At 37.1% G+C, this 14,225-nt stretch overlaps 1 protein-coding gene across 6 annotated transcripts in view; it reads right to left on the reverse strand.

Moving 5' to 3' along the window:
- Positions 1 to 14,225, reverse strand: part of LOC109457324 (uncharacterized) — a 92,607-nt gene that overhangs the window by 46,725 nt on the left and 31,657 nt on the right. For all 6 annotated transcript variants that reach the window (XM_074330590.1, XM_074330589.1, XM_074330592.1 and 3 more), the window contains exon 7: positions 739 to 908. In XM_074330590.1, coding sequence (XP_074186691.1) covers positions 739 to 908 — 170 coding nt within the window. The remainder of the gene's footprint in view (positions 1 to 738; positions 909 to 14,225) is intronic.

A 14,225-nucleotide genomic window follows, 5' to 3' on the forward strand; every position in this document is an offset into this window, starting at 1 on the left:
AGCCTGACACTTTTCTATAAATGAAAAGTGCTTTAGGTGCGTTGCTTGGTGACCCAAACACTATGCACAGTGTTGCTGTTGCATTTCTGAAAAATTCAGAGCCTATTAAAACTGTGCAAAATTTACTTTGAGTGTATATGCAAAATACTACTAAATTCTCTGGTCAGGCAATTATTTTTTCACGTGCATGAATGTCCAATCAGACCTTAAACTGTCATGTGGTATACGTATTTCGGGTTGAAGTATGACTCAGAAAACTTCATGTTTTGAAGTCCCATCCTCAGAGTGGGACCTTATCTGGGAATAAGTTCATGGTAGATGTAATTAGTTAAGATGAGCTTAAACTGGTGTAGGGTGGGCCTCTAATCCAGTGTGACTGGTGTCCTTATAAAAAGAAGAAATTTGGACACAGAGATATGCCCACTGGAAGAATGCCTTGTGAAGATGAAGGCAGAATTCAGGTGATGCTTTGTGGTACTTTGTTATGACAGCCCCACAAATTAGTACAAGATGGGTGAGAGGAAGCCTTCTCAGTAGGTATATTTTCATATCATTCTTCACTTCTTAAGCCAAGTAAAGGTAATGTCCATTCAATAGATTATATTTTTATACAATCCCATGCAAAAGAGATATTGCTTTATGGGGAGAGGGGAACAGTAGGTAGACAGACATTAGAATCCAATCCATACAATTTCCCTCAAGGAGGAAAGCGTTCTGTAATATAGTCTGTACTAATACCTGAAGTATATTCCCACAGTGCTGGAAAAGTCGTTTCAACCCATGGCCTGTCACAGCCTGGCCAGCATGGCGGCAGCGGTGCAGAGTGAGAGAGCGGGGATGGTGACGGGCCAGAGCCACCAGCCAGTTGTCCTCCAGGATGCAGCAGTCTGAGATCTGGACTCGCTTCCCTGAGGGTTAAAATAATAATAATAAATAAAACAATCTGAATGACCAACCAGTAGCGCAGAGTTAGAGATGGCTTCCCCCGGAAGAGACATTTCCCCTGAGATGTGGGAGGAGGATGGCAAAGGTGGGTGGCACCTGGGGAGATGTTCTGAGGTGGGAAGGAGCTTGGCACAGAGAAAATGAATAAAAGCCGCAGTGACTGGCATTTAGGCAGTGAACGGGGAGTGACCTAAGATGAAGCAGCAGGGCAGGCAGGGGTCAAACTGTGCGTGGCCTTGCAGGCCACGATTGCCCCTGCAATGGTTTTAAGCAAGGATCAGACTTGAATTTTTAAAAAAGATCACTCTGGCTACCTCATGGAGATGAGATAAATCATTTTTAAGACCCTCCCCTCCTCCGTAGGGCATATTCCCAGGCTGGCCCAAGTGTGTCACCATTGTCATGGAATGCCATCTCATTGAGGCCAGGGTGTTGCCCTGGCCCCTGATGTGTTCCCAGCAGTTGTCAGACAACCTTTCTACTGCCCCTTAAGGAGTTTGTGTAAAATAGTGGAGAGTGTATGGGGTATAGAGTCTGAATGCCTGGATTAAAGTTCCGTCTCTGGTATTTATGACTGTGTGACCTTTTAGGAGTTGCCGAACCACTCTGAGCTTCAGCAAATATGGACCCTGGATGGCTTGGTGGATAAAAAGTAGGCTAGGATAGCAGACCCATGTTCTAGTCTATATTCTGCCACTTACCCTTAGTCAATATGGCCTCAGATACCTTAGTTATAAAACAAAAACAATAATATCTTCCCTGTTTGCATAGTGTTGCTGTTAGGAGAAAAGGAGAGATGGAATGAGGAAAGGCCTGTGAACTACACCGTCTTCTGCAAATTGATTAACACCCTCTTTGGGCCTCCGTGCTTTATCCATTTACCTATCATATCCCATTTAAAGGATCAAACCTTTCTAGGACCCTTTCTCCCCAGCACTGCAAGTAGCATCCACAGTCATATTTTCAGTCATGCAGTTTCAGATGGGCCAGGCACTCCAGAACACTGGATCTCTTTCTGCTTTAGAGTCACGATGAACAAACTCACAGCTGGGCAGAAAGCCGATTTTCTCCACTTCCCTGCCCTCACATTGTGTTCTCACTCCCTACGTACACATGATTGCCTTTGAAACACTACACATTCAGGAACTTTCAAAGCACAAAACGTTAGAGCATGATCTCTGCAAGTTCGTCATCCAAGTGGGCGCATCCCTTTTTCTACTCCATGGCAATTCTCTTTTTTTCAATCCAATCTTTTTTAAGCCTGCCTTTTCTCGTCCCGTACCAGCATACCCCTTTTCCCCTGCTTGCTTTTAAAATAAGAATCCTTACCCTCATAGAGTTAACAATGTATTCTCACATAGATGAAATCACACATGTTATTGTACGTTCTCCACCATCTAAGGAACTAATGGGGAACAATGTTTTCATCCCTATTTTAGAATTTAAAAACTGAAAAAAACAAGGTTCTGCAAGCCTCAGTGAGTTACTCCGAGGCCACATCGGTAGAATGTGGCTAAGTCTGGCCCCACACACCAGCCTGCTGACTCAGAGTTAACCTAACCACTACCCCTTGTGGATTCCACAGGGAAAACAAGAGGCACAGCCAAGAAGGAACACTCACATCACCCGTTATAGACAGACAGCCTGAATCCAGGGGCAAATCAGAAAGTAAAGAGAGGAAAAAGTCATTGACTCCAAGGACAATGGGCAGCATTTGGGGGTCATTCAATCCCCCACCGTCACGTTAAGGGGGCCATTCAAACATTTTAAGGCCCTTACGATTTCTGGGTGCTTCTGTGATCCTCTTCTTCTATCCGTGGCCCTGGATTCCACACATTTCCTTCAGACTTCAAAGCTATGGAACTTGGTCTGGTGCAAGCTACATGCCTACATGAATACCTCCACTTGACTATCTAATAGTGGGGTAACCATCCATCCATTTCTCCAGAGCCTTCCTGGTTTGCATGGGACAGTCCTGGCTGCTCCTGTGGTCCCCGTGCCATCCTATCTAACCTGGCATGTGTCCTGGAGTTTTCTTTCTTTTGTGAAGTATTATCATTATCATTTTAATTACAATAATCCAGGATGGGTTTGTGAAATCTCCACTTTGTACTTCCAGCTCCTGATCTAGTGACGTGGACGATGCATAGGGAACATACAACGTTTTCACTTTAACATGTGGTTATATTTCAAATAACCCATCACTCTTTTCCCACCGCTTCCCAGATGAAATATAACTACTGCCTCCTTCTCAAATTTACCAGGCAGGACACTAATTAAGCAGTGAATTTACCGGCCTAAAAAAATTGGTAACCCAAGTGTAATTTATATAAAATGTTGACACTTACCATCCACCAGGGGGCTGTAGTGATATCAGTGACCACATGAAAAACAGACACAAATCTACCAAAAAAGCTTCAGCACTTAATTCAAAGTTGATTTAATAGTGATTGCAAGAAAACTATGTCCCTTATTTGGATCCTGGTTTAAAAAAGAAAAAAAAACTAAAAGTAGGACATTTATGTGATAATTAGAAGTATAAATATTTGTTAGGTATGTGATGATATATATGAACTATTAATTTTGTAGGGTATGACAATGGTATTGCAATTACGTTTTTTAAATGTGTGCTCGACAATCTCCAATATCTTTTCATCTCCTTTAGAATTAAGAGCTGCAACTCTTACAGTGGCATAATAAGACCTACTGTTATACAAACAGGCCCTATTATAATACCTGTCACTTTATCTCTTACACTCTTCCTCTCGTTTAATAGCTAGTTAAAAGAGAGAAAAGCTTCAAGGGATGGTGGAAACTACAATCACTAAACAGTAGAAACGAGAATACACTAAAAGTAGAATAAAACTGAATATTCCTTTTACCCTACCAACATTTCTAAGCTACTCTTCAATTTTCAGAAGCATTTATAAACCTTTTTTTTCTAAAGTAAAATCGCAATTCAGATTTATGTTGTATTCAAAATACAGAGTAAATAGTACAGAAAGGGGAAGACATGCCCAAATATATTAAAAGAAGGACAATTTACAGCATCTCCAGATCACACAGAGACTCAGGCTTGTCTCTACAAAGATGTCGTTAAATACATGGCCATTATTAATCCCTGCTGAAGCTACACACTGTCCTCTGAATAAAAAAGAGCACAGTCCTTGATTTAATCACCGTATTAGCAGTAAGCCTGAGCTCTCAGGGCACGTCTGTGCAGTCAGGCACCAGGAAGCAACTGCATGCCCCTCCCCTCCAGATCTAGTGATGCTCGTTTAACTCTGAGTGTCCCAACGTATTGTGAAACCAAACAACCTGGCCCTTGTCCACAAAACAAATACAAGAGTAATCGGGCCTCTCCTGAGATAGCCAGGTGCAGACACTGCTGGGGAAGGCGACCTGTGTGACCTGGTAAGAACTCGTAATTACACTCGACGTGTAGACTTGATACTAGAGACTGAAAAGCACAAGAAAAAGACTGCTATACCCGTAAACCTTCTCTAAACAACCAACCAGAAAGACAAGTCCAGGAACTAGCTGTGGCTGCCCATTGACGCAGAGCCAAGGGTGTAAAATAACATGCAACTCTGGGGCCAGGTCAGCCGTAAGACACTATGAGGACTGTGGTATTGCCATCAGAACAATGTGTGTGTTGTGTGTGTGTGTGTGTGTGTCGTAAAAGAGATTTCTGGAGCCTGACTGCTCTTGTACAGCCCCTTGTTCAGTGGTGTTGTGTTTCTAGGCACAGTTTTCATAGGACTAAACACACACATACAAACTCTGCTGCTCCTCCTCGGCCTGCCTACCCCACCCCTACCCCAGGCAGATCCCCTGTCACATGAAGGATTTGTTTAGTTACTGCTAAACAAGCAGTTCTCCTTGCTGAGTTTTGGGCCTGGAAGTAATTATAATAATTCCCAATACCACTCACCTAGTGTTTGGGAGCCCAGAGCCCTGGCATATTCATTTGGGCTGTAGTGTCAGATCTCAGTGCAACTACACAGATATAGCAGGCTCTCTCTCTCCATCTTTTTACAATTGACTTTGAGATCCAAGATATAAGCATTAAGTTCACTGTAGAGTATAGATGTTTAAGAGCAACAGGGTATGGAGCCAGACTCCCTGGGTTCAACTCCTAGCTTTGCCACTTACTAGCAGTGTGATGAGGGAAAGTTAATCTCATGCTTCCATTTCCTAACCTGCAAATGGGCTCAAAGTAGCATCTTCTTCAGAAGGTTGTTATAAGGATTGAATTAGTTAATATACTTGAAGGGCTTAGAACAGTGCCTGCACAAAATCAGACATTCATAAGTCCCTAAATAAGGCACTTAAGGCAAAGTAAATAAGGTGTGAACAGATAGACCTGGGGGAAAAAAACTAGTGTGGTGGAAATAACACTGGAGCTGGCCACAGGCGTGGGGGCTGGGGTCTCCTGGCTCTACCACAAACAGCCAATATCTTAGGTAAATCATTTTAAAGTCTTTTGGTCTTATATTCTGCAACTTGGTCTGGCAATACCAATCTCTTTTCAGGATTGCTATGAAAATCCATGGGATGTTGGCCACAACAACACTTTGTTAACTGTTCTACAAATGTTGGGAATGAGCTCCCGTATCTTTTTTCTTATAATAGCATTACTGACATGTAATTCACATACTATACAACTCTCCCATTTAAATTGTACAATTCAGAGGCCTTTAGTAAATAGATGAGCAAACTCATCACCATAGTCAATTTTAGAACATTTTTAACATCCCCAAATAGAAGCCCCATATCCTTTTACAATCACTCCCCATTCCTCCCATTTCCCCTAGAGCTAGGCAGGGCAACTACTAATCTACTGTCTGTCTCTGTAAATTTGCCTATTCTGCACATTTCACATAAGTGGAACCATACAATGCATAGTCTTCTGTGATGAGATTCTTTGACTTAGCATAATGTTTTCAAGGTTCATTCATGTTGTATCAGTACTTTATTTCTTTATATTGCTGAACAATATCCCATTGTATCAATATACAACATTTTATTATCCACTCATCAGTTGATGGGCACTTGGGTTGTTTCTACTTTTGAGCTATTTACAAATAATGCTGCTATGAGCGCTCATGTAAAAGTTTTTGTGTGGGCATACGAGTACGTTTTCAGTTATCTTGGGTCTATATGTAAAAGTGGAATTGCTAGGTCATGTGGTTAAGTCTATGTTTAACTTTTTGAGGAACTGCCAAAATTTTTCCAAGAGCCTACACAGCATTCCCACCAGCCATGACTGAGGGTTCCAATTTCTGTACATCTCTGGCAATACTTGTGACTACGTATTTCTTATTATAGTGTTTTTGGTTGGTGTGACATTCTGTCTCACTGTGACTTTGATTTGCATGATCTTGATGGCTAATGATGCTGAGCATATTTTCATGTTTTTATTTGCTATTTGCATATATTCTTTGGAGAAATCTTTATTCAGATCCTTGGCCCATTTTTGATTGGGTTATTTGTCTTTGTACTATTATTGAATGGTTGGAGTTCTTTATATGTTCTAGGAATAAATCCTGTAGAAGACACATGACTTCAAAATATTTTCTCATTTGGTGGTATATCTTTGCATTTTCTTGATGGCATCATCTGATGGTAAGCACAAAAATTTTTAATTTTATAAAGTCAAATTAATCTTTTTTCTTTGTTGCTTGTGCTTTTGGTGACATATCTATGAAACAACTGCCTAGTCCGAGGTCATGAAAATTTGCCGAGTTTTTTTCCTGAGATTTTTAGTTCTTACATTACATCTTTGATCCATTTTTAGTTAATTTTTGTATATGGTGTAAAGGAATCCAACTTCATTCTTTTGCAGGTAGATATCCAGTTGTCACAGTACCATTTACTGAAAAGACCTTTCTCCATTGAATTGTTTTGATATTCCTGTCAAATATCAATTGATATAAATGTGAGTTTATTTCTTGACTCTCAAATCTATTCCATTGATCTATATGTCTGTCTTCATTCATGTCAGGACCACACTGTCTTGTTTAATATAGCTTTGTAGTTAAGTTTTTAAATCAGGAAGGTGTGAGTCCCACAACTTTGCTCTTCTTTGTCAAGATTGTTTTGGCTATTCTGAGTCCCATGATTTTCCATGTGAATTTTATTATAGGATTGGCTTGTTAATTTTTGCTAACTGGGATTTTGATAGGGATTACATGAAATCTGTAGATCAATTTGGAGAGTGTTGCTATCTTAACAATGTTAAGTCTTCTGACTCATAAATATGGTATGTCTTTCGACTCGTTTAGATCTTCTTTAATTTTTTTCAACAATGTTTTGTAGTTGTAATATTCAAAGTTTTGCATTTTGCTTAACTTATTCCCAAATATTTATTATTTTGATGCTTTTGTAAATGGAATTGTTTTCTTAATTTCATTTTCAGATTATTAAATGCAAATTTACAGAAATACAACTGAACTTTGTCTATTGATCTTATATCCTATTGCCTTGATAAACATTTATTAGTTCTAATAGAATTAATTTTTAGTGAATTTCTTAGGATTTTCTATATACAAAAGCATGTCATCTATGAATAGAGAGAATTTTAATTCTTCCTATCCAAAATGGATGCCTATTATTTCCGTTTACTTCCTAATTACCCTGGCTAGTAGAATAGAAGTGATGAGAGCAGATACCCTTGGCTTGTTCCTTATCTTAGGAAAAACCGTTGTCTTTGACCACTAAGTATTACATTAACGTGGGTTTTTCCTAGACATCTTTTTTCAGGTTGAAGAAGTACTATTCTATTCCTAGTTTGTTTAGTACTTTTATCATAAAGAGGTGTTGGATTTTGTCAATTGCTTTCTGGATCTGTTGAGATGATCATGTAGCTATTGTCTTTATTCTATTCACATAGTGTATTAAATTAACTGATGTTTTTTCTGATGTTAACCAACTTTGTATGCCTGGTAAATCCTACTTGATCATGGAATTGTCTTGTTAGTGAATATGGTAAAGTTACTGGATTTGGTTTTCTAGTATTTTGTTGTAGGTTTTGTGTCTATATTCATTTCATCTCATTGTGGTTAAAAACATGCTTTGTATTATTTCAGTCCTTTTAAATGTATCAAGGCTTGTTTTTTGGCCAAACATCTGGTGTGTCCTGGAGAATTTTCCATGTACACTTGATAAGAATTAAGTATTTTGCTTTTGTTGGGTAGACTGATCTATAGATGTCTAATTAGGTCTAGTGTGTGTGAGTGTTCCATTCTTCCATATCCTTGCTGATATTCTTCCTAGTAATTATGTCTATTATTGAAAGTGGAATTTTTAAGTTCCCAACAATTACTGTTAAATTTCCTATTTCTCATTTTGATTCTGTCAGGTCTCTTTTACATATTTGGGGCTATGTTGTAGGTATGTGTTTGTAATTGTTATACCTTCCTAATGAGTTGATCCTTTTATTATAAAACGTCCCTTTTTCTCTCTAGTAATTTTTTTGTCTCAATGTCTGTTTTATCTGGTATTAGTAAAGCCATTCCAGCTTTCTTATGGTTGTGGTTTGCATGATGTATCTTTTTCATCCCTTTATGTCATATCTTTGAATACACAGTGTGTCTCCTAGAGATAACGTGTAGTTGGGTCTCTTTTTTATGGAGTCTGACCATCTCTGTATTTTGATTAGATTGTTTTATCCATTCACAGTTTGTTTTCTATATATCTTGTGTCTCTATATCTCATGTATAGAAACATTTTGTTTTCTATATATCTCATGCCTCTATTACGCCCACTGAGCTCCAGCACTATGAATCCAACTGCCTACTGGACATTTACTTTTTATGACCTAAAGATACTTCAAATTTAACCAACAGATCTAAGGTTGAACTCCTTTTTTTCTCCAAAGCTTATTTGTTTCTCTTCTTACATTACATATTCTGGTTAGTTATATCCGAGTGGAATATACTTGGAAGCTGGGATCTTTCCTCAAGTCCTCCTTCCTTCTCAACTCACATTATATTGTCCTAAGAATTGGACTTTTTCCAAAACGTCTCTGCCTTAATACAAGTTTTATTGTTTGTCAATCTTCCATTTTTCCCCACTGCCAATCCATTCTCCACATGGCAACCAAAGTGATCTTTCTCAATCACAAATCTGATCATGTCATCCCTTGCCAAACCTTTTCATTAGCACCACTAGTATCTACAACCACATTCCCCAACTTTAGTCATTTGAGCACTGACTTCATGATTTTTGCCACCATCATCATCATCATCACATGTTTATTGCATAGTACCTGTATCATTATTTGCTTACCTCATTTTATTTCAAATGGAAATGACATAAGTGGTGTTCTTTATCTCTTATTTCGTAGCATCAATCAACACTGGGCACATAGTGCACTTGTTAAATAATTAATTAAATATGTGAGTTAGAGACAATGTCTTTGAAATTAGCTGATGGATGCATTCATCCCATATAAGACACAACTTATTTATTTATAAAACCTAAATAGCATCAAGAAAAATAACAGACAGTAACATCTGTGGGGGAGGGGAAAGATAACTCTATAGAAGTATCTCTCAAAGAATATACTCCTAAAAGAAGTCTTTCCTCTGAACAACTGGCTTGTTTTTCTTTTCTAAACAATGAGAATTTTGTGATTCATTGTGTTCACCTCTTTTTCTAGGCCCAAGAAAATTCAGAGTGCATAATACAAATGACTTTACAATTATGAAAGGACAAAAAAAGCTCACATTTCTACATATTTATTCCACCCCACCTCACCACACGCCCCTCCCCCCGCGCCTTTATCTTTCTATCTGGCCCTTATTTTTCTTTTACCCTGATATCATTATCTTACAAAATGAAATATTACATTTCATATATTTTTTTAGAAACACCTCAAATTATTTTAGGAAAAAGTAAGGAAAAATAAATAACATAACGAAAATGGTTTTTTTAAGTATTTACAAAACTACCTTCTTACATAAATTGGTAAACAAAAATGAAAACGCTATGGTAACATTGTACAAACTTCTTTCTCCATATCCACTCCTAGAAACAGGAAAACACAACCAGGGAGATCCTTCCCCAAAGTCCACTCTTATTCATGGCTGAACAAATTTTATTTCAGAAGAAGGAAATTCTGGAGTGGCTCAAAGATAACCATGTCTTCCCCTTGACTGCCCTGTAACCATGCAACTGCTCAAAACATTTAGCCTCTTTTGCAGGATTCCTGCCAAGAAGTCCTGCTCACTGTAAACAACAATGTACCTGAAGTCTAAAACACTGATGCATTGTGTCTGAGATGCAAGGGTCCACTGCTTCCAGCCATTCAGTTAGCACAGCCAGTTAATTATTAGCTTCGAATTTCACCTGAGAATGTCACAGAAGCTAGAATCTTTGATTAGCAGCAGGTAAAATTCAGACCAATTGACCTATGTTGTCAGTCCCTCAAGTGTGTTTTGTTTACAGCCTTTAAACTTTACTTTGACCGGATCATGAAAACGGGGAGTATCCCACACATAATACCATCACTGACTGTCATTAGATAACCAAAAATTACACTGTAAATCAAAGGGAATCTGTGATTCAATTTTTAAAAATCCAATTTAAGTATAATGTCATAGAAACATCTTCAATAATTCTATTTAATTCAAAAGCAGTTCTCTAACAAAGAATTACATCAGGATTAGTATAAATACTTAGACAAATGCATCCATATTTTGGTTTCAATTAACAAATTACATTATCATTAGCAGAATGGTCAGACAGATCAGTGCAATTGACTATAAAAATATAGAAAATAATAACTACATATAAGTACATATAAGTATATGGGTTACTTACCATTTGTAAAAAAGAAAAACCTTAAATTTCCTAAGTTGCCAAATGCCAGGTGGACCAAATATTTAAATGCAGGAAAGGAATTAATAAAAGTAGCACAAGAAAATATAGGTAAATATTTAAACAATCTCAAAAATACAAAATGCGTTTTTAAAAAAAGAACACAGAGTCAGAAACCATAAAAAGATTTCATTATATTAAAATTTAACAGTGGTACATCAAAACACCATAGAAAATCAAAGGGCAAATGACAAACTGGGAAAACATTTGTAAAATACATAATAGGATGTTGAAATATTTCAACTTCAGTTTCCAAGGCAATCTGTGCCAATTACCCAGCTTCTAAATGTTTATAAAGGGAGCTTCTGAAAACCATTTTTTGCAACCCTTAGTCACTCACCTACTTTGAGAGGATCAAAGGGTTGAAGCTGAAGAAGCTAGAAGTTAGAGTTGAGAGAATTGCTTCAGAAAGAGCTGTTGATGTACCATAGGCAACAACTATTCAGGGGTGGGAGTAGTACTTAGTCTTCCTCTCAAGCCTAGGGAGAGAGAATTTAAGAGGACTTCTCAAGGAGATTGGTACACACTTCCTGAGTGTGCAGGCCAGGATGAACTGGTACATGACTCACCCATGAATTTAAAAAAATGCCCACAAGTGAAGAGACAGGTTGCAGCAAACGTGCAAGCTAACCAGAAAATTATGTTTGGGAAATAATTACTTTCTTCCTAACAGCAGGTCAAAGTACATGATCTGGGGAACACATGTGGAATCCATGGTGTGACAATCACCTAAGGGTTATTTTCAAAGGGATCAAGGAGGCAACATCAGGACATCTATTTTGGGTAATTCCAACCAAATCTCCCACTGATGACAACTGAAAAGCTAAGTAAAAGGCTTTCTGTGGGTTTTTTTTAAGTCAGCTTGAAAGTGCTAAAAAGCTAACTCAATGGTGAGGAACTACCCTGCTGAAATCCTGGAAAAGCTGTAATCCAGTGAGGTAAGTCTAGCATTTGAAAGCCCTTTTCCCTACAGCATATACCTATCCAGCAAAGGCAGCTGAGAGGCAAGCAGTGATTTTCACAGGCTCTTGGGAATAAAGGGAATCAAAGAAAAAGATCCAGGCCTTGCAAGGACAGGAACAGCACAAGAACCCCTAGCAACCACCGATGGATTTGCTCTGAACACTAGGAGTAAAGGTGAACTGAAAGTAAACCCATCCTGAGACTTGAACTCTCCTAGGTGGTCCAAGAAACTCTCAATCACTAATTAGATAAAGGCGATGCCATGATAGTAGTGCTCCCAGGAACTGCGCAGAATCAAATAAAAGCACCTGCTGGAGGAATAGAAAAACATTGTAGGCCTCAAATTTTCCCACAAATAACTTTTGAGAAACAATGTTAAACATATAATCAAAGAAAACAAGGCTTATAAGGAGATAAAAATAACATGAACAAAACCCAGTACAAATAAGAGACAACAGCAAGAGACACAAAGAGCTACAAATTACCGGACACAGGCTATGAAACAAGTATGGCCACCATGTTCCAGAAAATAGTCTTGGAATGAATCAGGAAACTTTAGAAAGTGATACAGCAGATCTGATAAAGAAACACAGAAATTTTAGAACTGAAAGGTAAGAAAAAAATTAAGAACTGAATGCACAAGATAATGCACCCGAATGTGCTTGACTTTAATATTCAAATGAAGGATTGGTTTAATATTCCAAAACCAATCAATGTAATTCATCATATTAACAGAATAAAGGAGAAAAATTGCATCATTTCACTAGATGAATAAAATATGTTTCATAAAATGAGATATCAATTCATGATTTTTTTAAAAAACTCTCAGCAAACTAGGAATGGAAAAAAACTTCCTCAATCTCAATAAATGTCATCTATTAAAAACGGATAACCAACATCATACTTAATGGTGAAATACTAAACTATTTCCCCCTATGATTGGGGAAAAGAAGAGAATGAATGCTCTCACCATTTCTATTCAATGCTTTTCTGAAGAGCCTAGGCATTGCACGAAGGCAAGAAGAAAAAAGGCAAAAATATTGGAAAGAAAGATGTAAAACGGTATTTATATTCAGGTAACAGTATTATTTATATCCTCAGAAATCTAGGAAACAAATATTATATATAAGAAGTGAATTTATCAAGGTAACAATACAATGTTGATATAGGAAAAAATACCTGTATATTTTGTACTAACAAAAAACATTAGAAAAATAAGATTTACAAAAACAATTCCATTTACAATAGCATCAAAAAACCTAAAATACTTAAGAATAAATTTAACAAAATATATGCAAAACTCCACAGTGAAGTGTTTAAGACATAGCTGAGAAATATTATTTTAAAAAGTGACATAAATGGAGAACTAGACCTCATTCATGCGTTAAAAGGCAGGAGAGTATTTGCATAAGGACAAACATACAGATCAATGGAACAGAAAAGAGAGTAGAGAAATTGATCCATACTTATTTGGTCAGTTATCTTTTAGTAAAGACAATGAGGTTATCCAGTAAGGAAAGGATAGTCTTTTCAGCAAATGGTGATGGAAGAATTGGATATCCTTATGGAAATAAAATAAACAATACTCAAAAATTAACTCAAAATGAATAAACAACCTAATATTAAAAAGCTAAAACTATAAAATTTCTATAAGAAAACACAGGAGACAATTTTTGTGAACAATGATTTCTTAGATAGGATATAAAATGCACATACTATAGGAAAAAATTAAGATAGACTCCATCAAAACAAAAAGTTTTGCTGTTTTAAAGACACCATTAAGAAAATAAAAAGACAAGCCAAAACGGGAGAAAGTATTTGCAATAATGTATCTGATAAAGAACTTGTATCCAGGATATATAAAGAACTCTTACAATTTAATAAGAAAAATAACTCAAAAAAGGGGATGGCAAACAGCCAACAAAAAAAAGCTATTTACAAAATACGATATACAAATAGCCAGTAAGCACCTAAAAAGCTGCTCAATATCATTACTCATCAGGGAAATGCAAATTGAATACATAATGTGATATCACTACATACACATCAGAATGACCAAAAATAAAAAGATTGATGATACCAAGTGTTGGTGAGGATGTAGAACAACCGGAAGCTTTATACAATAACGGTGAGATTATAAAATTGTACAACTTTTTTGGAAACTATTTGGTAGGCTTTTTTAAAAAACGTTAACATTTTTACGGTAGCATATGACCCAGCCATCCTCCATTAGGCATTTACCCCCCAAAAATAAAAACATATGTCCACACAAAGATTTGTATATGAGTATACATTGTAGCATTATTTGTAATAGCCAAAAACTCAAACTATCCATCAACAAGTGAATGGATAAACAAAATGTGGTACATCCATACTACACAATACTACTCAGCGACGAAAAGGAATGAACTACTGATATATGAAAGAACATG

The sequence above is a fragment of the Rhinolophus sinicus genome, linkage group LG04, assembly GCF_036562045.2.
Source record: "Rhinolophus sinicus isolate RSC01 linkage group LG04, ASM3656204v1, whole genome shotgun sequence".
Classification (NCBI taxonomy): Eukaryota; Metazoa; Chordata; class Mammalia; order Chiroptera; family Rhinolophidae; genus Rhinolophus; species Rhinolophus sinicus.